The sequence below is a fragment of the Bolinopsis microptera genome, chromosome 2, assembly GCF_026151205.1.
Source record: "Bolinopsis microptera isolate Bmic1 chromosome 2, MBARI_Bmic_1.0, whole genome shotgun sequence".
Classification (NCBI taxonomy): Eukaryota; Metazoa; Ctenophora; class Tentaculata; order Lobata; family Bolinopsidae; genus Bolinopsis; species Bolinopsis microptera.
This window is the reverse complement of record NC_087073.1, coordinates 12,252,973-12,279,979: the sequence shown is the minus strand read 5'-3', so window position 1 is coordinate 12,279,979 and position 27,007 is coordinate 12,252,973. Positions and strand designations below refer to the sequence as shown.

At 40.2% G+C, this 27,007-nt stretch overlaps 4 protein-coding genes across 5 annotated transcripts in view; 1 reads left to right on the top strand and 3 right to left on the bottom strand.

Annotated features, from left to right (window-relative positions):
* LOC134826619 (ubiquitin conjugation factor E4 A-like) overlaps window positions 1-27,007 on the bottom strand; it is a 101,940-nt gene that overhangs the window by 13,343 nt on the left and 61,590 nt on the right. The window lies entirely within an intron of this gene.
* On the bottom strand, window positions 180-8,214 carry LOC134826620 (uncharacterized). The gene is made up of 2 exons (XM_063839074.1): window positions 8,068-8,214; window positions 180-4,883 (listed from the first exon to the last, which is right to left on the bottom strand). Exon 2 carries the CDS (start codon window positions 4,145-4,147, stop codon window positions 1,244-1,246), a length of 2,904 nt encoding a protein of 967 aa, XP_063695144.1. The 5' UTR covers window positions 4,148-4,883; window positions 8,068-8,214; the 3' UTR covers window positions 180-1,243.
* LOC134811206 (uncharacterized) lies at window positions 17,695-20,463 on the top strand. The gene is made up of 3 exons (XM_063817963.1): window positions 17,695-19,225; window positions 19,606-19,843; window positions 19,949-20,463. The coding sequence occupies exons 1-3, from the start codon at window positions 17,795-17,797 to the stop codon at window positions 20,428-20,430; spliced, it is 2,151 nt and encodes a 716-aa protein (XP_063674033.1). The 5' UTR covers window positions 17,695-17,794; the 3' UTR covers window positions 20,431-20,463.
* Window positions 20,117-24,391, bottom strand: LOC134811207 (dual specificity protein phosphatase 12-like). Of its 2 annotated transcripts, XM_063817965.1 has the most exons (9): window positions 24,182-24,391; window positions 23,966-24,036; window positions 23,577-23,671; window positions 23,222-23,328; window positions 22,804-23,013; window positions 22,545-22,670; window positions 21,929-22,141; window positions 21,499-21,714; window positions 20,117-20,699 (listed from the first exon to the last, which is right to left on the bottom strand). In XM_063817965.1, the coding sequence occupies exons 1-8, from the start codon at window positions 24,305-24,307 to the stop codon at window positions 21,667-21,669; spliced, it is 996 nt and encodes a 331-aa protein (XP_063674035.1). In that variant the 5' UTR covers window positions 24,308-24,391; the 3' UTR covers window positions 20,117-20,699; window positions 21,499-21,666. The 2 variants fall into 2 exon arrangements, with proteins under 2 accessions (XP_063674035.1, XP_063674034.1); XM_063817964.1 differs by lacking the exons at window positions 20,117-20,699; window positions 21,499-21,714 and having other exon boundaries at window positions 21,748-22,141.

Genomic DNA, 27,007 nt, shown 5'->3' with positions numbered 1-27,007 from the left:
CGTTTAGATTTCTCAAATTGATTACAAAGAAAATTCCAATTTTCCAGTAAAAATAAGTATCATAATATTATGAGGTACAGTAATTCGAGACTCGACTAGCCTAAAAATTACTTGGTGTATTGCATCAACTTAATACGTATGTGAAACTTGTGGAGAATGAAACTCAATGAAACAGCAGATAATGTTGGTCATTAAACTGAAAACTCAAATAAAAATAATTTTACATAATATTTGTATAATATGAAATGAAAATTCCGTGATTTAAAATTCATAACATTATATAGGGGATTCACCTCGAAATTTTTCAATCCAAATTTTGAAATAGCAGTTGACAAACTGACTGGGGCCTATGAAAGAACTTATGAGGATTGCAGGCCCCAAACACCCACTGGTGTTGTGCGGCTGCCATATGCATTTTAGCCCAATTAAGCAAATTCACCATAATATGCTCCAAACTAAGCTTTTTGGAGTCCTCCTTGTAGGTTCTGCTCTCGTATGTTCGCATTAAAAATATTCTTTGTAGCCCAAAAATTTTAGTCAAATATCAACACTTCTAAGACTAACATTATATGGAAGATTGGTCTAACAAACATACTCTCTATCCACCATCTTTCAATACTTCCACTTTTTTTAAATGAGTTTAGATTCGTAATGTACTTATTGTAACTTTGTAAGGGGAGAATTTCCAATTTTAGACCTTCGAAAGAGTGTTTGGCGTCCTAGTTAATTAGTCAACTGCTATCTAAAATTAAATGTTCACAACAATTACAGAGTGACCCCCTTAATAATATGTTTATGAAGCACACACTTGATCATTAAATAATTAAATCATCACAATACTTACGCGATAAACCTAACCTAGACAGAAAGCAAGAGCATCCGGATAGTTCAGGGTTGAATGCTAGGAATTAAGAAATTAGGACGGAACCCGATCAAAAGTAACTCACATTTTTTCCCAGTTTATCGAGTTTCAAATTAATATCAAAAACAGCGAATGATATATTAATATTACAATTTGGTTTGTATCTAGAGTACTGAAGGCGCGGCGATGAGCCGAGAAAAGGCAAATGCAGCTAAAATGTGTTAATAGAAATTCATAAGGTAAATGCAAATGGTATTCAATGTATTATGAAATTCTAACATGAAATCTCTGAATATGTCTGATGGCACCTTGTAAAGTAAACGTTTAATTGTAAGTTTAACAACCCGGATGAAGCTCCGAATATAACATTTCTAATCACTGCTACCTTTTGAATGGCTTCAGAACGAGTGAACTATCCTTTGTTATATTCGATGTTGAGTAAATAGCTAACCAAGGTATTGAAGAACTATCTATTACAATAGGCTGAATTTCTGTATTAAAATTGTCCCCAATGGGAAAGAATCTTCCAACATTTCCATACTCTGTACAATCTAAGTATATTTCTGCCTTCTTAGTCTCAATAGAACACTGATCTTTTGAAGTTGATGACAATCTTTTTGGTCGCTGAGGAGGTTCCCGTCGCCCCATCATAAGGGAGGGATATGTAGACATTAGTTCCGGGTCTGCTAAGTTCTCTAGGCGCCCATACTTCGATGCTGCTCTCACCCAATATGGATTTTGCTGAACAGACTTCGATAAGTTACGATGCAAGATCCTATTCATAGATTCCAAGTCTGTGGACATGATGAGGTTTGGGTCGTCGTGATAAAACGTGCCACTAGAGTTCGACTTTCGGTTTTCTGCTTTGGTAGCAACCTCCTCGGCTGCGGAAGTTTCTTCTAAATCATCTGTGTAAGAAGCGTGACTCAGAGGGAAGAGGAAGTTTTCATTTTCAGGAACCAACTTCTTTACCACTCCAGTCACTGCACAAATGAAAGTGTTCTTTGGAATGTCGTGAAGAGCTTTGACCCTAAATGATGTGTCATCTTGAATTATTTGAAGTAGTTGTTGGAGTCCCCTTTGTACCACTCGGTTAGCACATCCAATCGAACAAGAACAGTGACTGTTGCACTCAGATCTATCGCCTGACATGGCTTTACAGGGACAAGAACTGATACAAACTCCCTCACAAGTACAGGATATCAAATCCTTGTCAAATTGATTTAGGGAAGAATCATGGATCAGATCAATGACATAATGAAAACTGTATTTGATTATTGGTCCAATGTTACTTATAAATGATACTGAGGCTGATTCTAGCCCATTAGATAGATCATTATCTGAATACAGGGGTTCAAATTCTGGTTTGGAGGTGGATAAATCCAACGAAATTTCGGGGAGAAAACAGAAGTTAGAGGAGTATAAGCTGGTGCATTTGGTGGCTAATAAATGATTTAACACATCACCTTTATCCATACAAACTATACCACAGGGAGAGATGTAGGTTATTTTATTATTTTTGTTTATTCGCTCCCAGCCAAACTGAATGGGATAGCTGAAAGGTGATTCAGCAGATGTTGTACCACTGGAAAATCTGTTGCAAAGAAATGAGCAGGTGTGAGGACTTTGAAATGATGGAAGCAAAATGGGGGACTTTTTGTCATTTGACTCCTCTCCGTCTGAATCATCTAGTTCTCCCTCCTCAAGATCTTCGTCAGTTTTTAACATTCCAACTTTTTGTAAAATTTCGCCAAATTCTGTGTAATAGTCTCGATTTAGCTTTGGATGGTATCTATTCCCAGATGTCCTGCAAGACCAAGGAGCACACCAGCGTGCAATTTTGGCTTCCGAATTTATTTTGATGGGGTCCTTTTTGATCATAAGGAGTGACTTCATGTTCATCTCAACCATTTTAGCCATTTTCTTCTTCTTATCAGCAATAGCCTGCTTAGTATCTTTATTGACATCCTTAGATTGTTGTTTTCTAGCTCTTTTGACACACTTCTGGGCAGCTAAATCCTTTGACGACTCGCTGATAGCTTTCAGATTAATCTTCACTTTAGGAATAGCTATTTTAGGAGACTTGGTAGGAGTAACGATTCTTCTTTTCCTGGATTTAGTAGCATTTATAGGACTGGAAGATTCTTCTTCTACTTTGATCTCAATTTTAAGGGATTCTCTTACTCCTTTCTTCACGGGCTCTATCACTAGTTCCTCTGGAGTTTCTGTTTCCATTGTAACTACTTCAACTGCTGGTGTTAGTGAAATAAAAGCCTCACCATTATTGCTGCTGTGAACGTGAACTTCAATTACGTTACCATTTTGGGTTGATGTCTCCATAGTTGATGTAGCAGTAAAATTATCAAGACAAGCTTCTTGATGCAGAATCATTGGAACATTTCGTGTCGTGCTTTCACTTTTGAAGCTGTCCTTGACTTGAATCTGAGTGGCATCTAGGAGCAAAACCTTATCATTGCTGCTTTCATTTTCAATGACAAGTGGTGGTAAATTGTCGTCATCATCAATTTTAACCACGTCTTCTTTCTTGATCATAGTCTGAACAACAGTTTCTTCGAAAGGAATTTCGTCAGGTGATGGAGCTGTGAAAGTTGGTGGACTAACAGCAGAACTTACAGGTGTGTTGAGTATTGTATCAGCAAAATCAAACTCAACGTCATGGTCAAGGTTCAATTTTGGACTCAAATCGAGGCGACGTCTTGTCCCTGACTCCTCAGAGGCAGACCAAGAAAATACTGAAGCTGGTTTGTAAGCATGCGGGGACAGTGATACCGATGAAGGGGACATGAAATTCTCATTATAAGGTTTAGATGGGGATTGGTTGCTACTAGCACTGCTTGGGAAACTGGGAACTGGAGGCTTTGGGCTTGAATAGGGAGGAGGATCCTTGGAGGGACTTTCATCCAAAATGAGTATAGGTGATTGTGGCTGGGGAGCTACAGCACCATGCTTGGGAGAGAACATCTGATTTCCGTAGGTCGTGTTGCGACTGGATGTATTATTGGAAACTGGCCATGAATTAACAGTGTTGTATTTAGCTGATTTTGATACAGATGGCATAGCGCTCTCATCTTCAGAAAACATGAAAGGATCAAGACTTGGAGGAACCATATAGGGTTTTCCTTTCAAAGGAGATTTGATAAACATTTGCTGATCTTGAGTCTGATCAGTATCAAAATTATTGCTAGGGCTGATTTTGCATCTGTTTAGCTGCTCCATTGTGCTTTGGTATATCACCAGCTGTGGAGTAATACTGATTATGCCCATATGACAAGATTCGAGTTGATCCTCTGTGAATCCACTCTTCTGCAAGACCACCACTTGGTATACTGTACCTTATGAGAGCAATGCTACAATCCACCTCTACAATTTTGCCAGAAAACTGTAAATTCGTATTATCAAAATTGGTAAAGTTCACTGAATCATTCGGATTCAAATTTATAAGTTTCACTGTTGATCCAGTCATGGTGAAATAACGCTGAATGAAAGACTTGTATGGAGGTGGCAACATCAAAATAGGGTTCTCATTTAGATTGATAACCCACAGCTTATCTTTGGTCTTGTAACAGGCTGATCCATCATCAAGAAATAATAGATACCTAAAAACATTTTCCACTGATGGAAGTTCAGCAACCAGTGAAGATATGTACATGGATTTGGTAGGATGTTGCACAACTACTCTGCTACCAATTTCAATGTTCTGATTATTAGACTGCTGACTGAGTACCTGACTAGATGCAACAGAACGTATTTCACCAGATCGAAAGAGGACCTGATAGATAAGAGATCCGCTACGGGTAAGATTGTAACTCTGTACAACTCCAAAATACCATGCATAGTCTTGATAATAAGCTAATACAGTTGTTCCACTAGGAATTATGGTGAGGGGAGGGGTTGCTGTAGTCTGTCCAAGGTTTGTGTTCACAGACAAACTGGAAGGGTATGGGGTAACATTTACAGGTGGTCGTGGATAGTGTGGATAAGACATCACTCTGCATTCCTGCTAAAAGAAAGTGAGGTTAATTTATAATGAAACTAATTTAATGTTAAATTAAATTTGAAATTCAATCAACACTACAAAATATCATATTATTTCTATTCAAGATAACTGTAAACTATGCATTATAAAGCAACATTTGAAGCTAAGCATCCACTTGCTGCTACTCTGGGAACAAACCCTGGAGGCTTTATTGGACAGAAATATAATTGCAATACACTACTATTTTATAACAGATTATTTGTACTAATAAATCAAAAGTTTTTAATAAACAATAGAGCAATATTATATATCTACTAGTATACTAATTTGAGTTTCAAATTATGAATACAAACTTGTTTGTCATAACTCATAACATCTACTTCCCTTTTTATTTTCATCACTGTGCAGAAATTACACTTTCGCAGAAATAACATTTTTACTTTTGTTGCCTAAGTTTAGCATGGTTTATTTCTAACTTGCAGTGGTGTAACGTAACGTTGCCTGTTGGCGCCCCCCCCCACCCCCCTGCTGAAAAAGCGCCCCCTGTTGGCCCCCTCCCCTTTCGGCGCCCCTCCCTAAATTTGAACAAATTAGATTATTTTAGAGGATAGGCCTTTAAAATCTCTAAAGCAATTAAATTGTCTGAAACCCGGGCACCAAATAGATAACTGTTTCAATTCAAAAATAAAATATAGATGTGGATATTTCTGGCTGATAATCTTGTAGTACGGTCAAATACCCTTGCCAGAGGTGGCTCTTGGGAGCTGGCTGGCAGTTGTGTTGGGTGTCCAATCGACGGACTCAGGGGGCTTGGGGATGCTGACGGCTATTCGCCGATGACTGCATACAATACCACAGCAGAAAGTTAATTAACTAAATTATTCTAACGTACATTACAGTTACACACAGGGCCTCATGTATGTAATGTGTGACAGGCGACAGCAAACAAAAACGGAAACTTATAAAATTGGTGAAATAGGACACCGCATGTGATAACAAGTTAGCAGTTGATAGTTCAAATTGCAAGGTGTCCTGGACAACCTAGGACAACCTGATCATATAGATTAACAGTACGTTGATGCAATGATGTGCTTTGTACCCGTTTGCAATTAACTGTGTGTTAAAACTGCGAGGCTTAGTTGTCCAAATGAGGATTGGACACCCAACAACACGATTGATCATGTTTTGAGATAATGCATAAAAACCTATTTATGGAAATTATTAGTTAGGATAGGCATTTGAATTTGATTTCTATGTATCCTAAATGGAAAGAATGACTGGCCTACACTCTGAAAATGTTCCTGAAGCTTTTCAATTAATTGGGGTAATTGATTTAATTTTGACATAGGCCCATTTAAAACAACAGTCGATACATGGGCCCCTCTTAATTAATTGAAACATCTTACATGTGAGAATCGGTACAGGGCGTATACATGTACATAGGTCCTTTTAACTTTTCAAATTTATTTCTTTAAACATCACATTCCAACAATTTGTTAGGGCATTTAATGTTGACTTGGGCCCTTTCTACTTTTCAAAAACATCATCAAAAACATCACATTCCAACAATTTGTTTATTGATTGAAATAAATTTTCGTGCACATACAGAATGAATGGTTAATAATTTAATATATATGTAGACCAAGGTCTGTGCACTGGATGCTTCCTGGAAGAATCCAGTTCTTTTAGCGGGGCACCCTACCTAAAGCCAAATTGAGATATAATAATCATATTCCTAAGAAATAATCAGAAATCGAATAATATGATATATATAGGAGTAGTAACCATATTTACTATGCAAAATGCCCCAACCACATAGTGTAAATTTATATAGAATTCAAATTCCATATCATCATTAAACCTCAATAGTCAATATAATAGCCCAAGCAAAATTAAATAACAATTTGGGACAATTTTGAAAAATTTAACTGAGGTACTAGCAAAACTGTGCGTTTTTCTATAGAAACATACAGGGTGGGCCAAAAGTCAGTACCCATACGTTGGGTCTTATACCTCCGCCGTGTTTTATATTTGAGAGTTGTTGCTTTACAGATGGCATACTGTACCTACTTGTTCGAGGATTTCGACACCAAAATTTGAAAATTTGATTTTTGGGGGCCACACCCAATCAACATTGAATTGCTTATACTGGTGTTTGTGAACATGTTAGAGACTCCGTTGTAACATATTGCAATAGGTCATTTAATCCGGAATATGATATGAAAGATGGTGCGAAACGGATTTAAAATGACGAAGTTATCAAGCAATTTGTTTATCTTGTTAGCAAAATTGATTGGGTACTCAATGATTACCCAATTACGGCACCGTGATTGGGCTCTGTACACGATTCCCATAATGCGGATCTAGCCTCAACCCAATTACCTGATCACACGTAATGAACAAACTCGTTATGCTTCATATCTCGGTCATCTGAGAAGCTAGAACTCTCATTTTTTCAGGACAAACGTAATTTATATATGGCCAAACACTATTCAATAAAATTTGGCTTGATCCAACTATCCAAACTATCAAATAAATGCAAAAATGAACCTTCATTAGAAAAAAATGAACACGAATATTTTTCGATTTGACAAATTCCTCGAACCAGTGGTGGTATGGTAGTAAGTCATACCAGAAAAAATTATTTCAATTGGGCACTCAGTGATTGAGCTACAAAGGCCAACATATGGGTACTGACTTTTGGCCCACCCTGTACTTTTTAAGAGATTTTACCGGGGTATCCTCTAAAATCACCCAATTTGTTCAATTTTAGGGAGGGGCGCCAAAAGGGGAGGGGGCGCCAACAGGGGGGCACATTTTTGGCGGGATGCGCCAACAGGCGACTATACGCCGCTGGCAAGGGCGACCGCCCACCAGATAATAATTTTAGGGCGTCCACGCCTGGACACCCTCAATAGCTGCCTCTGACCCTTGCCTTCGGTTGCTATCCAGAATTTGTAACTAATTTCTGCCGAGGAGAAACCACCAATAAACCACTAATATAAATCCAAACGGATTGATACAGGGTGGCCCATAAAACACTACCCACTTTCTTGAAAAATTGTTGTTTTCTTGATTTAAAAATAATTTGCAAGATCTCAGCGACCCGTAACAATTTTAAGAGATAAGGATGGGTAGTGTTTTATGGGCCACCCTGTACAAAAACCGAATTCAATAACTATTTTTTATTAAACTCTTGTGAACTCACCGTTCGGGGTATCCGTAACTATACAAAATCTCCAGCTGAGGAGGACAAAATTGGCAAAAACTCCTATGAATTTATATTAAGCTTCAATCGAATAATGGCTTTAAAAAGGGTCTCCTTAAATTATGTAACTAATGACCACAGTGGAATACTGATGCCTAATGAAGTTAGCACAATCTGTGATGTAATGTGCTCTCGCAATCACATAACTTGGTGTGAACAAACACCTTTAATTTAGGAAAAGCATATATTTATAAAATTTCAATAAATAAGACCTAGACCGGACCTAAACAGAGATATTACACGGATGTGTAATTTTGCATAGATCCAATGAATCCTTAGCTACTCCCTAGACAAGTTACAAGGTAACACTGGGATTCGAACCCTGGACCTTCAGCTCTAACCACTAGGCCACCTAGCTTCCTTTAAGCATGCAATAGACATATATAATTCAATGTGAAAACGAGGCCTGTAGGTTGGATGGGACTGTATAGGAACATCTAATTGGAGCATAAATGCAGTTAATAACAAATGTGTACTGTAGCTGTATTTTTAGGGGATTCTACGGAATTGATGATCATTTGCCAAAGTGCACAGGTAAATGCAAAATGTGTTGCTGCTTATTGTATATTTTAGTCGATAAGCATGATTTATCTGTCAAACAAAAAACTTTCAGGACAACGAATGAATGCAACTACACCATCAACTAGGTCATGAAATATTCTTGAACATCTACAAAATTCCGTACTCTCTCAAAAGCATTGCTGCTAACATGTTGAAGGATCAGTCGTACTGTGAAACCACAAGAAATAAATGTACCTTACCGGCTGAGTCTGTTACTAGAGGTGATCATGTCTTCACGGCGAGTTCATGTTCATGCACGGTTAAGTTTACTGATTGCACATAGCACATTGCACATAGCACATAGCACATAGCACATAGCACATTGCACATTGCACATAGCACATAGCACATTGCACATTGCACATAGCACATTGCACATTGCACATTGCACATTGCACATTGCACATTATAAGCTTCGCGAGACACAATTCAGTCAATCAGAGGACAAAAATCTGTAAAGTTAAAGTCGCGCACATTTATTGTTTATTTGACCCAAAATTGAAATTAAGACTTTTCGGAATAAATCAAAATTTAACGGGTGATACTCGTAAAATATCTGTTCCATATATTGGAACAGGACCGTCGACGAGTCCAACTCGGCGCGCGTCCTGGTAGGTTGTAAACCTACAAATCAAAATATACAAGGTTCCCAATTTTGCTCCTGGTATTCACATAGCCATGAGTCTACGTGTACTGCGGTTGCGCACTACTGCAAGCGAGAGGGCTCCTGGTATATATATATAGTAGTGAGCTAACGCTATTTGTATTTTTACGAGACACAAATTTTGCTAAAAACCGGACGTCGATATTTATTTTATTTTCGAAGATAGACTAGAATAATAAAATAATAAAATATAATATAATACATAAATACAAGGAAGCATTTATGATTTACAAGTAAATTAAACTTAAATAATCTTCGGCACCTATAAAAATGAAACAATGGGAATTGGGATACACGCATACTATACAGCATACACAATACAGTGGCTTAACGTAGCCTGTTGGCGCCCCGCCGAAAAGCACCACCTATTACAGTATTACATGTTGGCGCGCTCCTCCCCTTTTCAAATGACGATGTGGCGACTCCTAAAAATTGACGGATGTTACTCGTCTAAATTTTTTTTGACGGATGTTCAATGTTACTCGTCTTAATTTTTTCGAAGTAGCGCGCGCCGGGCCAAATCATTAACAATGGTCAAAATTTTTTGCGCATCGCTTTCTTCCCTAGCACCGATGCCAGATGCAAGTGCTACGAAGAAGCGCGCGCCGGGTTAGTTCATTAACAATGGACAATCTTGGGTTGTACTGCATACTGGATGTAACAAGTTTATTATCGGATGTCTACGTATATTTATTATGATATAATTATTCATTGTAATGGCAATAAAATTTAAATTTTGTTTTACTTAAATTTTGTTTTACTAATTCCAAATAAGACAGCTAGTTGACTAGTTTAAATTTGTTTCATGTCACGTTGTAGGCCCGCCGCGCGCACGTTACTGGGCGGCGCTCAGCCTGTCATTCCGCCGAATCTCTATTTGGGCTGAGTGAATTACTACCTCCATCGCCCTGAAAAAAGTGCGAATGCTCATTGGATGTTAGAGCGCACGTGACCAGCATTCACGTGATCGTTCAGAACCAATTACAGACGCGCAAAAGATCACGTGCACGCCAACTACCAAATCGGAGAGCTACAATAAGAAATGCGATATTGGAACAGAATTCTGCGTGATGGGCAACATAGCGGTAGCCGTGGTTGACCATTGTTAATGATTTGGCCCGGCGCGCGCTACTTCGTAGCACTTGCCATCGGGCCAAACATTTGGAGAAGAAGGCGGCGCGCGCTACCTCGAAGAAATTTAGACGAGTAACATCCGTCAATAGCCGTGGGAGAAGAAAATTTTGAGATGGAATATTTCAAAGATTGTGGCAGTGGTCCTTTTAAAGATTGTGACGCATTGGAGGAAAAAATAAACCACCTGAGTTCTTTTCTTTTGAAGCAGGCTCCATAAAGAGAAATTCTTGTAACATTAAAAATTAAGACCTGTGATGAAGATCTTTGTAATACCATGACTGCTGCTCAAATCAAAGATTACGGCCATGGGCCGTTAATCTGTAAAAAATGCTCCGGTACAATCTTGAAAATGCCAAAATACTACAGATTCCTTCAGCAGAGGATCTTAAATGAGTCGATAAAACATGAACGTCTGATGAAGATGTTTTTGCTTACGGATACGCTACTGTTTGTAGGTTTACAACCTACCACTACCAGGACGCGCGCCGAGTTGGACAGATATTTTAATTTTACGAGTATCACCCGTTAAGCTATTACTGGGCCGCGCTCAGCCTGTCATTCCGCCAAATCTTTAATGAACATAATAGCCTGGGGTCCTCAGGTAATTAAGCTACTGTGTACGGTCGGCTTCACAGGTCCTTTCTCTATAATATAACTGGAGAGGCAAATGCGCCGGAGATAGAGATGGAAATCCTCATGGACTGGTTCGCAGATTGTGGAAAGAAAGCTGTAACCGATTGTCACAATATAACAGATATTGTGACCATGATAAATACTGGTGGTGACGACCATATAACAGATATTATGACCATGATAAATACTGGTGGTTACGATAGCAAAATAACTGTATCCAAGTGTAACATCATCTCCTGTGAAACAGATAATTTCAACAACTTCACACGCAAAGAGATAAACCCAGACCATCTGAAAGATGTTTCCTGCTACACCTGTAAAAATAGCACTGTTGATGGAGAACCTAATCCTGATGATATTGACCAGCCAGAATGCTCAGTGAGCCACAAGGTTAAGTGTCCTTATGGAACAGAGTTCTGTTTGTCAGGTAACATGGTGGTGACCGTGAAAGAACAGAAATTGGATTTGGAGTTTATCAAAGAATGCGGCAGTGGTCCGATGAGTTGTGAAGCATACAACTTGCAACTGACAACGAAACGTTAAAAGAAGAATTATCGGCCATAAGTGAGACAGCCTCCATGAATATGCTTACATCTTGTGACATCAATGTTTGAGAAAGGAAATCTCTGCAACACTATGACTGCCGCTGAGGTTAAAGAAGTTTCATGTTACACTTACCGTAAGACCACTGTTGATGGAAAACCTGACCCTGATTATCCTGACCAGCCAGTATGTTCGAAGAGCTACCAGGAGAAACGCGAATTAGGATCAGATTCCTGTGTTGAAGGCAACATGACGGTGACCATCGGGGATCAAATACGGAAGACGGAATATTTTAAAGGTTGTGGCAGTGGTCCTTTTAGGAGTTGTAAGGCATTTAAAGAAACGATAAATCAATCTGCATCACTTTTTCCTGAGGACGCCAACATGACGGCCTACACGAATTCTTGTAACATTATTACCTGCGAAGGAAATCTCTGTAACACTAACAGTAACAGTAACACCATGACAACTCATGTTTTGAGCTGCTTCTTGGCTTCCGTGCTCGTCTACTTCTGGGTTTAGGGACTTCAGCTTTTAAAACAGTCTGTACTTGATAGATACTTAAGATTCTATGATCTTAGCATAGCAGAATAACTAGAATAACGTTTTAGGACTCTTCCGAAACTGAATCCCTAACAAAAAATGGTTATTGCTTTTAAAGTTTAGCCTAGCAGTATAATTATATTAGGAGGTGCACGATAAAAATAAACTTGCTCGGATTTAAAAAATTTTTGTACCACTGTTTTCTAGAGACTGTGAGAATTTTCACAATACCAAATTTGTCATACCTTTTTGGAAAGATCAGTGAGTTTCGCCTAGGTGCCATATTTGATGGTGCGCGGCTTTTGGAGCAAAAGTAGCTGTAAAAGTCGCGTAATTTGACCAAATTTGACCAAATTTGACCATTTTTGTCGTATTATTCGGATTTATCTTCAGTTCCTTAAATGAGATCATTCTGGAAATTGGCGACGACCTTCCAATAGGGCTTTCACAACTGTCCGAAAAATTTGGTGGATATCGGAGTTGATTTAGTGATCAAAATGGGGCAAAATACGCTGCTTTTAGCTGTAACATAATGTCTGATGGTTGGATATGCTTTAAATTTTTCGGACACTTTCCTTGTGCTTGTAAGTCTATGAATAAGCTTACCAATTTTTGTTGCAATTGGAGGTCGGGAAGGATACTTAATATCTATTTGTTTGAAGAAAATTGTGCTGGCCGAAATTAGCGCTAAAAAACCATCTTACAGTCGGCACGCGCGGCTTACTGTCGATGGCGCACTACCTAATTATATATAGTAGCAAATCAACACTGCTTTGCAATTTTTAGACTTTTCGAGAAAAATCTTTTTTTTATGTTAGAAGTCAAATAGATCATGTCACATATCATTCCTGAAAGCCTGCCGTGATCACTCACTCATCCCTAAGGGACTCAGACTCACCAACCCACTATCCACCAAACGCTCAACTGAAGTCCTCACTCACGCATCTAACCTCCTCATCACTGAAAGACTCAACCACTATCGCCTCAAATATGCACAACACAAACGCACTTATGAGCACAACCTCAGACACATAGAATCACTCATAACCCCTCAATATTTTCAGAAACTAGGACACCTCAACACCAAAAAATCCTCATACACCCACAGAAAACAACTCCTTACTCACCAAAAGAAGTTCGCGGTACTACTCTCAGAATACGACACCCCGTTCCTCTCACCCTACGACACTCTTAAAACGCTCGACATACCCTCTCCCACATTTCATGGTCCCCTCCTCAAGACCTCACCTACCCCCAAGAAAGACACCACAGCCAAAACAGTGATCAACCTCTCTGGACAGACCCTCTCCACAGCTGAAACTGACGTCCTCTCCCTTGGACTGAAGTTCGTCCCGACACCCACCTCAGATCCTACCCCCGACCTGGCTCCCCTCATACAGAATATCACTAAACAACTAGGAGAAGGCATGGAAGCCTCAGCCACATATCAGGTCACCTCTGTATTATCTAAATTTGACAATAAACGTGACATGACCACCGACAATTTGACTCCACAACAACGTACCGCTCTTAAATCTTTAAAATCTAAGAAATCTGAATTGAAATTTCTTCCTGCTGATAAGGGCAACGCCACTGTTGTACTGACTCACGATCAATACATAACCAAAGTTACCGACCACTTATCCTCAGGTAGTTACACCCTCTTAACGAAAGACCCCACTCAATCCGTTACCACTAAACTACAGAAAGTCCTCAAGAAACTACACACCGACAAGAAGATCACGACCGACCTATACCACAAGATGCGCAACCTACATCCTAGATGGCCTCAACTTTACGGACAACCTAAGATACACAAACCCGGCGCACCTATCCGTCCCGTAGTCAGCTTCTACAACACCCCCCTCCAAGCCCTCCACAAAGTCCTCGCATCTTTCCTCAAACCCCTAGCCCAGAACCCCTTACGCCTCAAAGACTCTTCCGACTTCAAACATCGCTTCGACTCCTCTCTCAATCCCTCCTTCCACTACCACGCCTCCTTAGACGTCCAATCCTTGTACACCTCCTGTGACATGCGCCTAGCCCTCAAAACTGTCATCTCCTCCTTTGAACAGAACCCCTCTCGTCTTCCCTCCAATGTCACCACCACCACCATAGGCTCCCTTATCAACTTTTGCCTTGACAACTCATACCTTGAATTCAACGGCTCCTTCTACTCCCAAGACGAAGGTGGTACAATGGGATCCCCCCTCATTGTTGAACTAGCTGAAATCCGTCTTGCTGAAATCGAGACCTTAGCTTTATCCTCATGTCCTGACCCTCCGAACACTTACTCCCATTTCGTTGACGACGGCCTTGGATCTTTCAGAGACAGAAACCACGCAGAATCCTTCCTTACATTCCTTAACTCCCTTACTGAAGACCTCAACTTTACCCAAGAACATCCCTCTACAGACGGAACTATACCCTTCCTTGACGTTCTCATCCACCCTGACAAATCCACATCAGTCTACAGAAAACCCACCCACACCAACCTCTACACCAAGTACTCCTCCTGCACCACCAACTCATCTAAGAACGCAGTCATCCGATCACTGACCAGAAGAGCCCACAACATCTGCTCACCCCAACACCTTGACGACGAACTCCAGACAGTACGACACGTTTGCCTCCAGAACGGCTTCCCTCCTCACCGCATCACCACCATCATGGACGAAGTACAACGGAAATTCACCAACCCCTCTCGCCACCAATCCCTAGCCTCATTCAACCGACAGACCCGTGAACATGCCCTTAGTGTTTCTCTTCCTTTCCATCCCTCCCTATCCAAACCCATCTCCAAGATACTCGGACAACACGACATCAAAGTCACCCACTCCTCTGCTACCTCCCTCCGCAACCTCCTCACCAAAACGAAGACCACACCCCCTACTCACCTCACTCCCAACACCATCTACGAAATTTCCTGCTCACAGTGCCCCTCCAAATACGCCGGACAGACCTACAGACCCTTGGTCCACCGCATGAAAGAACACGAACGATGTTACAGACTCAACAACGCCATCGACGAATCCACAGACAGAATCAAATCAGCCCCTGCACATCATGCCCTGACCACCGGCCACACCATCTCCTGGAACAACATCGAAGTCCTCAAATCCCTCACCTCACGCTCCCAACTTGACCTCACAGAACACGCAGCTATACAAATACGACAACCAGCTATGAACAGAACAGACCGCGCACCCAAATGTAGTTCCCTCTGGGACCCCATTCTTCCTAAAATTGCCAAATCCTTAAAGTCCAGACCATCTGGCATTTCCTTCTCAACCTCAACAGAAGACTAAATTTTTATTGACATTGTACTGTAATTTTCACTTTCCCACCCACACCTCCCCCACCCTCCATCCCTGACACCACTCAATCACATATAAGCATTGTCCACCACATCACATTCAGCTGACGACGATTAACACATGTTTATTGAAAGCTTCTACAAGTTAAATCATCGTATCTCTTATATGTTTTTAACCCAACTCCACTCAGTTTCAAATAGATCACGTTCAAAATGTTGTATGTTATGATAAAGTTATAACTAGTGTGAACGCGAACGTTACTTCAAAATATAATTAAATCTATATTACTTGTTTAAGTTGTGTTATATATTTACAATTTTGAATCTACTTGTGTATTCGTTAATGGATGTAGTTTAAATATAATCGTTAAATGTCGTTTAATTTATTCGTAGACCAGAAGACCATTTAAGGCCCGTTTATTTTTATCGTGCACCCCCTAGTAACGACGCGGTCCTGCAGAAACAAATACAAAATATTTTAAGAGTATCACCCGTTAAGTTTATAACCTACCAGGACGCGCCGAGTTGGACTCGTCGACGATCCTGATATTTAATTTTAACGGGTGATAGTTGATACTCGTAAAAAATTCCAAATATTACCGAGTTTCACCCGTTAACTATGAACTACGTAGTAGCGCGCACCGGGCTAGTCCATGCATTAACACGAGCGTTGAGCGTGCTAAATCACTCTACAGCATACAGTCGATCTTCGAGATTGTTCTAAAAGGGCCCCTACAGTTGAAACCAACTTCAAACTTGGATCGATGTATTTTCGGACGCTGATTCCGAATAACCCCCATGACATAGGGTTAAAATGCTCCCCTAGCGAGATATTGGCGAAAAACTGTCTCGATCACGTGATATGACCGTATAAAGAAGTTAGTCTAATTTCTCGTTAGGGTTAGGGTTTCAGCATATATGCTTTTGTTAGGGATTGGGTTAGGGTTAGGGTTGGGATCAGATAAGAGGGTTAGGGTTTCGAATAGTCGTTCAGGGCCAGCTATAGAGAACGGGTTTAAAAGTCACGTGACAGTCTAGTCGAGTGTAGAGTGATTAATCATCATCCCATCGCACTACAAATTTGGGTGACAAAATGATCAATTTAACCACTTACCACCGACCGATTTAAAAAACCTTTATCGTTTGGCTTCGTCAGTTTTCTCGGTACTATACCGAAAAAACCAGTCCCGTAACTCTTACAGTTACCGTTTTCTTGATTAAACCGTTCGGAAATTACCCACAGACAGACATACACACATTCTGGGATTACTACTTACTAGTATAAGAGAGTGAGTAATGAGTATAATGGCAACGGTCGTGCTTGCCAGCACTTACTGGGCCGCGCTCAGCCTGTCATTCCGCCAAATCTTTATTTTGTTAATGAACATAATAGCCTGGGGTCCTCAGGTAAGCCAGCACTAGCAGTGGCACTGTGATATGTGAACAACCCCTAATATAAAATGTATCTGTGATCTGGGAATGAAAGTATCGCTACACTCGTAATTCCGTTTGGCGTTACTTAGGGATCGTTCACATATTACGTAATCAGCTGAGGGGGAGGGGGTTTCCGAATGATTACGCTAGTGTAATTTTGACACGATAGCCATGTGTAAAACTGATTACGGAGGGGGGGGGGGGGGGGAAAAATGTTCCAAAAAATGATTACGTAATATGTGAACGACCCCTTATTAATATAATGATCTTCCCTAAAATACAACGTCATATATGAATGACCCCTTTTGTTAATATTTATATCTATAACTCGCTATAACTTACTCAGGCTATCATGTTCATAAACAGGCTAATAGAGATTAGGCGGAATGACAGGCTGAGAGCGGCCCAGTAAGCTATAAGTATAACTGATAACCAGAGCCCTCTCGCTTGCAGTAGCGACCGTTGTGAAACAAGCGCGTCACGCAGTACGCGTAGACACATGGCTATGTGAAATCTATAACATTGGATGCAAACACAAAACAGTAAAATATGAAATACAGCTTTACTACTCGCAATAAATGAGATTGCATTTATCGCCGCACGTGAAGTAGTTTGTTACCACGGTAACGCGGCACGCGCGCGTACATGTTCAACCTAACACTACGTTGTATTATAGTTTGTTGCCATTCGCACACACCTTATAAACAATCTACAGTCAATGGGTCAAAGATTGGTATAACTTATTGAAGAATTGATTTGTTTTCATTTCTGAGGTAAAACTGACGTCCACCAAGAGCAGTCCGCATGACTCACCTTCCATAAAGGTAGCAAAATGTGCAATGACAGAAGGCCTTGTTTCCAAAGATTCGCTTGATCACATTTTGCATGATTACCCAGTTACAAATGAAGATAATGTTTCGAAGCGATACAACTTTTTCTATGACTTGGGGAGTGGAGCCTATGCCACGGTCAAATATGCAACTTGCTCTAAAACCAACAAGGCCTATGCGGTAAAGATAATCTCCAAGACAAAGACTCCGAGGGAATATCTAAGGAAATTCGTTCCACGAGAGGTAGACGCTTTGAAAAGATTATCAGTGTATGAGCATCCCCATATTTCACAAATGAGAGAGTTTTTTGAGACATCAAGAAGGGTTTACCTAGTGACAAAATTAGCGATGGGAGGTGATTTGTTGACGTACATTAACTCCAGGAAGTGTCTTAACGAAGATACGTCACGGAAAATGATTGCGGAACTCTTGTGCGCTCTAGATCACATTCACGATTTAGGAATTGTACACAGAGATCTGAAATGTGAAAACCTTCTCATAGGTCAGAATGACAGTCTGGTAGTCTCAGATTTTGGATTTGCTACACAGCAGCCAAGGAACAGACTACTGACGACGTTTTGTGGTTCCTACGCGTATGCAGCTCCGGAGATACTGTCAGGGAGTTCGTACAATGGCAAGTGTACAGACGTTTGGAGTGTAGGGGTTATTCTTTACGCTATGCTAAATGGAAAATTGCCTTTTAACGACACTAAACCGAAGAACATACTAGTCAAAATCAGGACAACACCTCTGACTATGATTCGTAGAGTATCTGTGGCTTGCGAGAATTTTGTAAGAATCATCTTGACCATAAGCTCCATGGAAAGGCCGAATGTTGGGGAACTCCTCCTAAAAGCATGGGTCGAGCCACCTCTCAAGAAAATCTTGAAAACATTGCCGGACAAGCTTCATCCATCATGCTTCAAATTATCACTTCCTCACAAGAATTCCTTTAGAATGTCGGATTCCTCAGATGAATGTATGAAGGTATTCTCCCCTCGCCAGGTTCAAGACACCACCTCACCAATGCTTCCAGTTTCACTTAAAATCGCCAATGAGTTCATCGCTGAAAACACTTCCCATAAGACTACCTCTACCATATCGGAACGAGTGAAACAGAAGTGTAGGCAGGTAAAAACAGACTTGAAAACATGGGCTTCAAGAAAGAGGAAGAGCGTGGTGAGCCCAAGGTTCGCCAACATCGAGGGGGGAGGCAGGATAGTGAAACCAACAACAGGAAAACTTATGAGGATTTCTCAGCCAAAATCGGATACTGCAGAACCTGAAAGTCTCTTAAACCGACAGAAATATGCTGTGCCTGAATCAAACCAATCTCTCCCCAATTCGAAAACTATAGGCTCACAGTTACAAAAACAAGAAACGCAACTGACAAGACTAAAATATACAGTGGTCGATTCCAAACAATTCCCGGCAGGCACGGTTAGTTCATTAACTAGGCTTTAGTTTTACTGTTAAAATAATTCAAGTTAAAAAGTGTGGACAGGGGCCATGAGATTTCTTTAGGAGGGGGGAGGGGTGGAGGCGGTACCAAAGAACCTATTCGGTTTATTATTTGCCCCCAACAAATCATAAAATCAAAAAAACTTGGTAAATTAAATATGAAACTTAATAGTGGACTCACTAGATTCGAAGAGAGCCAGATGCCGGTGTATATGTTCAAGAACGCAGAGGGGACGGGGTCCACCGTCTTATGCTTATAGTCTATGGATATTGACTCATTGAGGTGTAGGGTTGGAGAGCCCGAATTTGCAAAAATGGCGTTTCCGTAAATTTGTGATCCTTAATAAATCTTTTAACAGGTAGATTTTAAGAAGATGAGAGGCAGTAAAGACGACCGATCAGTAAGTGCTGTTCCTCCCTCCACCGTCACGGTATTTGAAAAGAGGAGGTCTGCGGAAAACAGAGCCAAGTCCTGTAATCCGGAAACCAAGCTCGTTACCACAGCTGGTAGTAAGCCTAGTACTGGACAATCCAGCGGCAGCTCTCTCACTAAGAACAATAACCGAGACACAAGGAAAGAGACTAAAAGATACGCTGGTGAGTGTGTTTGTATGATCTTGAAGTTTAAACCAAAACTTAGTCACAAATCAGTCCTGATAATTTCGACAAATCTACATTTTCATTCTAAAATGTCTACTTCAGGAACAGACTCTGCGTCGATAAACAAACAGATCCTGAACTATTTGAGTCAACAACGAGAAAACGGTTCTTACAAACGGCAATTTGTGAAGCCCACCAATCTTGGACTTCCACCATTGCAGCAAGTCCAAGTTCAAGCACAGGGCACTGACCAAAAAATTAAAGGAAGAAGGCGATCATCCACAAATAGTACTAGAACAAGAACATCCACTACTAGTGCAAACAAAGACAGCAGAGTCAAGGAAAAGACGACCACTTACGACAAAGCCAAACTTTACCAAAACATCCAGAGTACTATCAACAACAAGTACGATGGTACTTCTTCTAATAGAGGAAAATCGGTGGTGACCCCGACGACAGTTGTCGCTGTGCACCCTAAAACTGGACAACCAATCTATAGTCACGGATTTAGACGTAATTCTAACCCTTCTCAACAGAGACGATCACTTGGCGGTCCAAATGACCTCTCTACAGTATATCATTAATTCTTATCCTACTTAAGTTTAGGTTCCTGATAAGTTAACGTGTAATGGTCGTGTCCAAAAATTTATTTTCAAAATTATGCTAAAACATGAAAATTTGGCAAAATTACAATGTGAAAATAAACTACAAACTCGAAAAATACTCAAAAAAAACTATACTCACAATGAACATAAACTTAATAAAACAACATAACAAAACTGCAAACTTGAATTTCAAAAAATCAGCTATACAATATAGTATATATAGTATGTCCACTGACTTTTGGCCCACCCTGTATAGTGTATATATACACTATACAGGGTGGGCCAAAAGTCAGTGGACATACGTTGGCCTTAATACTAATAGCTCCGCCGTGTTTTATATTTGAGAGCTGTTCCTTTGCAGATGGCATACTGTACTTACTGGTTCGAGGATTCCGTCGTCAAAATTTGGAAATTCGAATATTTTAGACCACGCCCATTCAATATTAAAACACCTATGTTGTTTTCTCTGAACATGCTAAACGCCTAATTTTTTCAGAGACGTAGATTATTAAATGTTGCATATGATCTGAAAACATGAGGCAGAACGGAATAGAAATGACGAAGTTATCAAGCATTTTCTGTATTTCGTTAACAAAATTGACTGGGTGATTATGTGACACCGTGACACGACACCTTAATTGGGCACCCTTAACAATTCCCATAATGTTTAACGGGGTGGTTAACGCGGTCACCTAATCACTTGATTAGGTAAACAAATCACCTGATCACACGTAATGAATAAACTCCTTATGCTTCATATCTCGGGCATCTGAGAAGCTACAGTTCTAATTTTTTCAGGAAAAACGTAATTCGAATGGCCAAACACAATTCAATAAAATTTAGCTCGATCCGACTATCCAAACTATCAAATAAATGCAAAAATGAACCTTCATTCGAAAAAAATGAACTTGAATATTTTTCTATTTGACAAATTCCTCGAACCAGTGGTGGTAATAAGTCATACCAGAAAGAATTATTTTAATTGGGCACTCAGTAACTGAGCTTTTAGTATTAAGGCCAACGTATGTCCACTGACTTTTGGCCCACCCTGTATAAATTCGTTCATAACTTTATAGATCTATACAATTACTGTCAACTCAGTCTAGGATGGTCATCATCACCATATCGGTCATGACGGATATTACATATTAATGACACTTGCACTGAAAAGAGAACAGAACAGCACCATTCATTGAGTCTTCTCATCGCCTGCTTTTAAACCGAACCTTTTATCGGTACTTTTTCTTTAACCGTCACCCTGTCCTGAAAACGAGATAATTTTCTTGAGAACATGGTTGGTCTAGAAATATCGAAAACCTGAAAGTACATCTATGAAAAGGCGTCAAAATTGTCACCAACAGTGATTTAACTTCATCGTTTAATTTAAAAATAAACTGTCAGTGAATAGCATTTGTTTATTGATGCAATATTGTCCCGAAGAATATTTCTCTAACACTCTCCTCCCTGAAGATCCTACCTTTATTATCTGGTACCCAGGCACGATGAGTGTTTCGCAAGCGCATATAACCCCGTACCAAGCATCCGCCTCCCCTACTTCAGCTTTGCACTCCACACATGCCAACCACTTCTGGTCTTTGCTCTCCTCATTGAGTCTGGATGAGAAGTTGAGAGCACCTCTGTTCTTCATCACCGTGTCCCAGACAGTGAAGTAGCTGTTACAGGGAGCAGTCTGGTTGAGGTAGTTTGAGTTACAGGGCTATTTGAATAGAATGAAAATAGAGATGAAATTAAGGTTATATCCCTAAGAAACTGAGCCTAAATTCTTTAGGGAAATCATAACATTGCAGCATTTTCAACTGATGATTGTGCCTAAAACAGTATTTACATTTTGAAAATTCCAGCTTTAAAGGGGTCGTTCGCATATTACGTAATCACTTTTTGGACAATTTTTTACCCCCGGCCCTCCCCTCTCCGTAATCAGTTTTACACATAGCTATTGTGTCAAAATTACATTAGCGTAATCATTTGGAAACCCCTCTCCCCCCTTGGCTGATAACGTAATATGTGAACGACCCCTAAGTGAGAAAAACTGGATGAAGCAAAAGTCTCAATTTACTTCTCAAAAATAATACCTCTCTTGGTATAAGGTGGGAGGAAGGATCATGGAACATCACATCATCCCATTCTAGGAGTAGCTTCTCGCACTGTCTGCAGTGTACAGTAAATTCCGAGCCAGGCTTCCCAAACTTTAACGGACCCTAAAATATGGTTCTTAGTTTCCGATATTGTCTGTCATAATTATACGGAACATGTGCCGATGTGCCATGTTCAAAAACGCGGACCGAGCCGATTTTAAAATATAAAAAATAATGAATTGTCACAAAAATTCACCTTTTCTTGCTTCTCATGGATAATCCTCCTAACCAGACTGAAGTTCGAGAATTTTTCACTCTCTTCCAAAGTCTGTTCTATTTGGCGATTTGCCAGAGGATTTTCAGTCACTACCCTCCCCCCTTTCTCGCGCTGCACCCTCTTTTCAAACACAGTCAGTTGATTACAGAAACCATCGTTAGGTCCTGCTCGTGGCCGACCTTCTCTGATCTAAGGACGATTTTAACTGACAAGTCTTTACACAGGATGTTACAAAAATTATATCACCATTTCGCCGAACAAAATTTAAAAGGATTCATGTAGCAGATAGGCTCCAACTGACCAACTATTCACACTCAAATTAAAATGCGACGGTAGAGCACGAAAATAGACAGATTCCCATTCCCGAGGGAAGTCCTCCTAAAACAACAGTACTCACGATGCAAACAGCTTGAGGAGCGGAGAAGCCTAAAGTAGCAATGAGATAGGAGGCTATAGCAGTGACACTCCGTGATACCCCAGCTAGGCAGTGTACCAGCATGTGACCTAACACCAGTGGAAATTTTTTAATTTATAGGGAAACTAGGAGAGTAGGTAGGCTCGAATGGTGAAATTGTTAGGATTGAGGTATGGTGTGAGTCTAGGGGTAGGCACATCAATTCAACAGTCAATTATCATAATACAGCCTACAGAATAGCTGAGTGCAAATATATTGCCAAAAATGAAAGTTCATTCATCAAGAATTTTATGAGCTCAATAGGTAATTAAGTAGCTTTATTTAAAGTCAAAATTACCTTTCTGGAGACCGCGATGAATGATCTCGTTGAAGTTGGCCATATTGGAGAGCATGTCATGACTACACTCGTCGTCCATCTCAACAAACTCGTAACTAGGTCACTTTGGTTAGTAACCAGGTAACTTTGTAGTTGAGGCTGCTCAAGCTGGTTGCTAGAGCATATCAATTCTGAATTCAGCGATTTGGTATCTCACAGTCACATTTTCACTGCAGCTGCTATAGAAAGGATTCTATATCAGTCTTAAGAAAACATTGAGGGACCTAAAGTACAAGAAAACACCAGTCAAGAGTTTATCTTAAGAAAGGCCAGCCGGCAGCCGTTTGAATGAAAATAAACTCACAAATCTGAAGGACGCCACACTCATTGAACAGTTATTGAAAACTCACGTGATATGCCCTAGCCGTTTCTCTTCCTCCATAGGGCGTTCCATTACCGTCAATACTGTCTTGATATCGTACTATACGGGAGAATCAACATTAAATAATGTCACTTAGCTTCAAATTTGCCTAGACTACAGCTTTAAACCATCTCATGCCTGACTATCGGTCAAAGATTTCTGCAGAAATGTTATCTTCATTTTAAACAACTTTTAAAAAACTTACAGCTTCAAGGATGTTTTTACAGCTAGCTTTAAAGCGGTTGGACAGATACAAACACGGCAAGATTTCATCAACTCCTGTGTCCCTCTTCAGGGTATTTTCCTTGGCACTTTTAGTTTTTTCTGCCATACCTACTTTCACAATAGTAATGTTAGTTGTGTTTCGAAGAAGAACCGCGGTAAGTCTTGCTTTAGCATGAGAAGTTAGAATCAATCCAGGTAAAATTTCGTAAACGTACTTATTCGGCCGTACTTTTGCTGGAAGCTCCATGATGCCTTCCGAAGGGGGGGGGGGGGGGCCAATGGCAAAAAATGGCATAAAATGGCATAAAATGGAGACTTTTTCTATGGAGAAAATGGAAAAACCCATGAGTAATTCTCCATTTTCTCCATTTTATGCCATGAATTTTGTCTTCGAAATTTCATCTTTAACACCATTTAACACCTAAATTGGACATCCTAACATGTTTATTTACGCTTACTAGGGGCGTAACAAGCTTATGAAAGCTCATAGTAGGCTACTAGATGCTTATACTAGGTTAGCAGAGGCACACTTCAGGCAAACTCATAATTACTCAAGCCTAGTGTAAAGTTATTTCTACAGGCTACAGCAGGAGTGAGTAATAGGGGAGAGTAATAGGCACTGAGAAGTGAGACCTACATCCTCGACAGTTGAAACAAGCTCGCACTGCAAAGGGGAGGCCTGCCTTCCGAGATCGCATTACCAGGGGGAAGCCTCGAGTCCAAATTTGTGTATCGAGGGGTAGGTGCAGACTTCGATCAACCGAAAAACCAAAAAAATATTTTCGGCTTATAATGAAGAGGGTAGCATGAAACGTGGAGAAAAGTGGTTTTTAGAAAAACTTTGAAAAATTTTGACTTAGAAAATTTTCGGCCCGAGTCATTCTCGATACGTACCTCTCGTATCGAGAGCTCCCGATTCCGAGCTCGTGTTGCAAAGGGGAGGCCTGCCTTCCGAGATCGCATTACCAGGGGGAAGCCTCGAGTCCAAAATTGTGTACCGAGGGGTAATTTCTAAGTCAAAATTTTTCAAAGTTTTTCTGAAAAACACTTTTCTCGACGTTTCATGCTACCTTGTTCATTTTAAGCCGAAAATATTTTTTCGATCAACATTTTTCAAATTTTTTCTGAAAACCGCTTTTCTCCACGTTTCATGCTACTCTGTTCATTATTTGCCGAAAATATTTTTTCGGTTTTTCGAAGTCCACACCTTCCCCTCGATAGACAATTTTGGACTCGAGGTAATGCGATCTCGGAAGGCAGGCCTCCCCTTTGCAACACGAGCTCGGAATCGGGAGCTCTCGATACGGGAGGTACGTATCGAAAATGACTCGGACCGAACATTTTCTAAGTCAACATTTTTCAAATTTTTTCTGAAAACCACTTTTCTCCATGTTTCATGATACTCTGTTCATAATTGGCCGAAAATATTTTATCGGTTTTTCGAAGTCCACACCTTCCCCTCGATACACAATTTTGGACTCGAGGTAATGCGATCTCGGAAGACAGGCTTCCCCTTTGCAACACGAGCTGGGAATCGGGAGCTCTCGATACGGGAGGTACGTATCGTAAATGACTCGGACCGAACATTTTCTAAGTCAACATTTTTCAAAGTTTTTCTGAAAACCACTTTTCTCCATGTTTCATGATACTCTGTTCATTATTGGCCGAAAATATCTTTTTTTAAAATAATTTTTCTCGAAATTCTAAATTTTTCAGGTTTTCAATGGCATAAAATGGCATAAAATGGAGAAAATGGAAAAACCTATGAGTAATTCTCCATTTTCTCCATTTATGCCATTGGCCCCCCCCCCCTTCCGAATTCTTACGTAATTTATGATGGTACAGTTGAAGTTACTACAAGTACAACATTTTAGCTAATCCTAGTTTAAGCAGAACATTAAAGTGAGATAAGAAATAGAAATCCGGTAAAATTGCCCTGAAATATCATTATAAATGGTCATCAATAAATTAGCCTGATAAAGTGCGTACATCAATCTGCCAAGAGGTGTAACAAATTTGATAAATACCATCGAAAAAACCTATAAAAATTAAAAATTTAACCATTCTCATAAAAGATCACATTTAAGCGGATCAAAAACAGAATACTTAATGACTTACTTATCACTGAAAATCAGTGAAATATCATAAACAGTCATCACAATCTGAATAAAATTAACCTCAATAAATTAAACAATAAATGATCATACCTCATGAAATACTTCGTGTTAGTATCAATCAAGGTTTTTAAGCTGATAAAATTTGGCCGCGTTCCCGCCACAAACCTTCACTTGGTCATCTTCACTCAACTCAGAAACCAGAGTCTTATGAAGATTATTGACCACCTTATAGTTTGTGCCAGTCAGTCTTAACACAGGCCAATCACTTCCAATCATGCAGCGATCTGGTCCGAACGCTTCTAACACCACCTCAACATGGTCCGCAAATGTTTGAGGTGACCAGGACTTAGCATGCCCCACCGGATCAACCTCAGTTACCAGACCCGATATTTTACAAAACACGTTGGAGCACGAGGCTGCGTCTTCCATGTTCTTCCTCCATTCTGGGGACACTTGGAGGGATTTTAAGAGGTGTGGTTTAGCAATGTGGTCAATAACAATGTGGAGTTCAGGAAGGGCTTTAGCCAGTGTAGCTACGTGGTGAAGGTGATGAGGTCGGGAAAGGAAGTCGAAAGTTTTCCCTCTGGCTGCAACTAACTTTAACCCTTCAATCACGTCCTGTCTTACCACCCAATCATAAGAATCCTCCATGTCCAGGATATGTCTGACTCCCACAAACTTCTCAAACT

What these genes read in the sequence shown, in the direction of transcription:
- LOC134811206 (XM_063817963.1), top strand. Translation starts at nt 17,795, where the DNA reads ATGACAGAAGGCCTTGTTTCCAAAGATTCGCTTGATCACATTTTGCAT. An exon ending in AACAATTCCCGGCAGGCACG is followed by an intron (nt 19,226 to 19,605) that starts GTTAGTTCATTA and finishes ATCTTTTAACAG; the next exon opens with GTAGATTTTAAGAAGATGAG. An exon ending in AGAGACTAAAAGATACGCTG is followed by an intron (nt 19,844 to 19,948) that starts GTGAGTGTGTTT and finishes TGTCTACTTCAG; the next exon opens with GAACAGACTCTGCGTCGATA.
- LOC134826620 (XM_063839074.1), bottom strand. Translation starts at nt 4,147, where the DNA reads ATGGGCATAATCAGTATTACTCCACAGCTGGTGATATACCAAAGCACA.
- LOC134811207 (XM_063817964.1), bottom strand. Translation starts at nt 24,307, where the DNA reads ATGGCAGAAAAAACTAAAAGTGCCAAGGAAAATACCCTGAAGAGGGAC. An exon ending in GTAAAAACATCCTTGAAGCT is followed by an intron (nt 24,037 to 24,181) that starts GTAAGTTTTTTA and finishes TCTCCCGTATAG; the next exon opens with TACGATATCAAGACAGTATT. An exon ending in CCCACCTTATACCAAGAGAG is followed by an intron (nt 22,142 to 22,544) that starts GTATTATTTTTG and finishes TACCTCAACCAG; the next exon opens with ACTGCTCCCTGTAACAGCTA.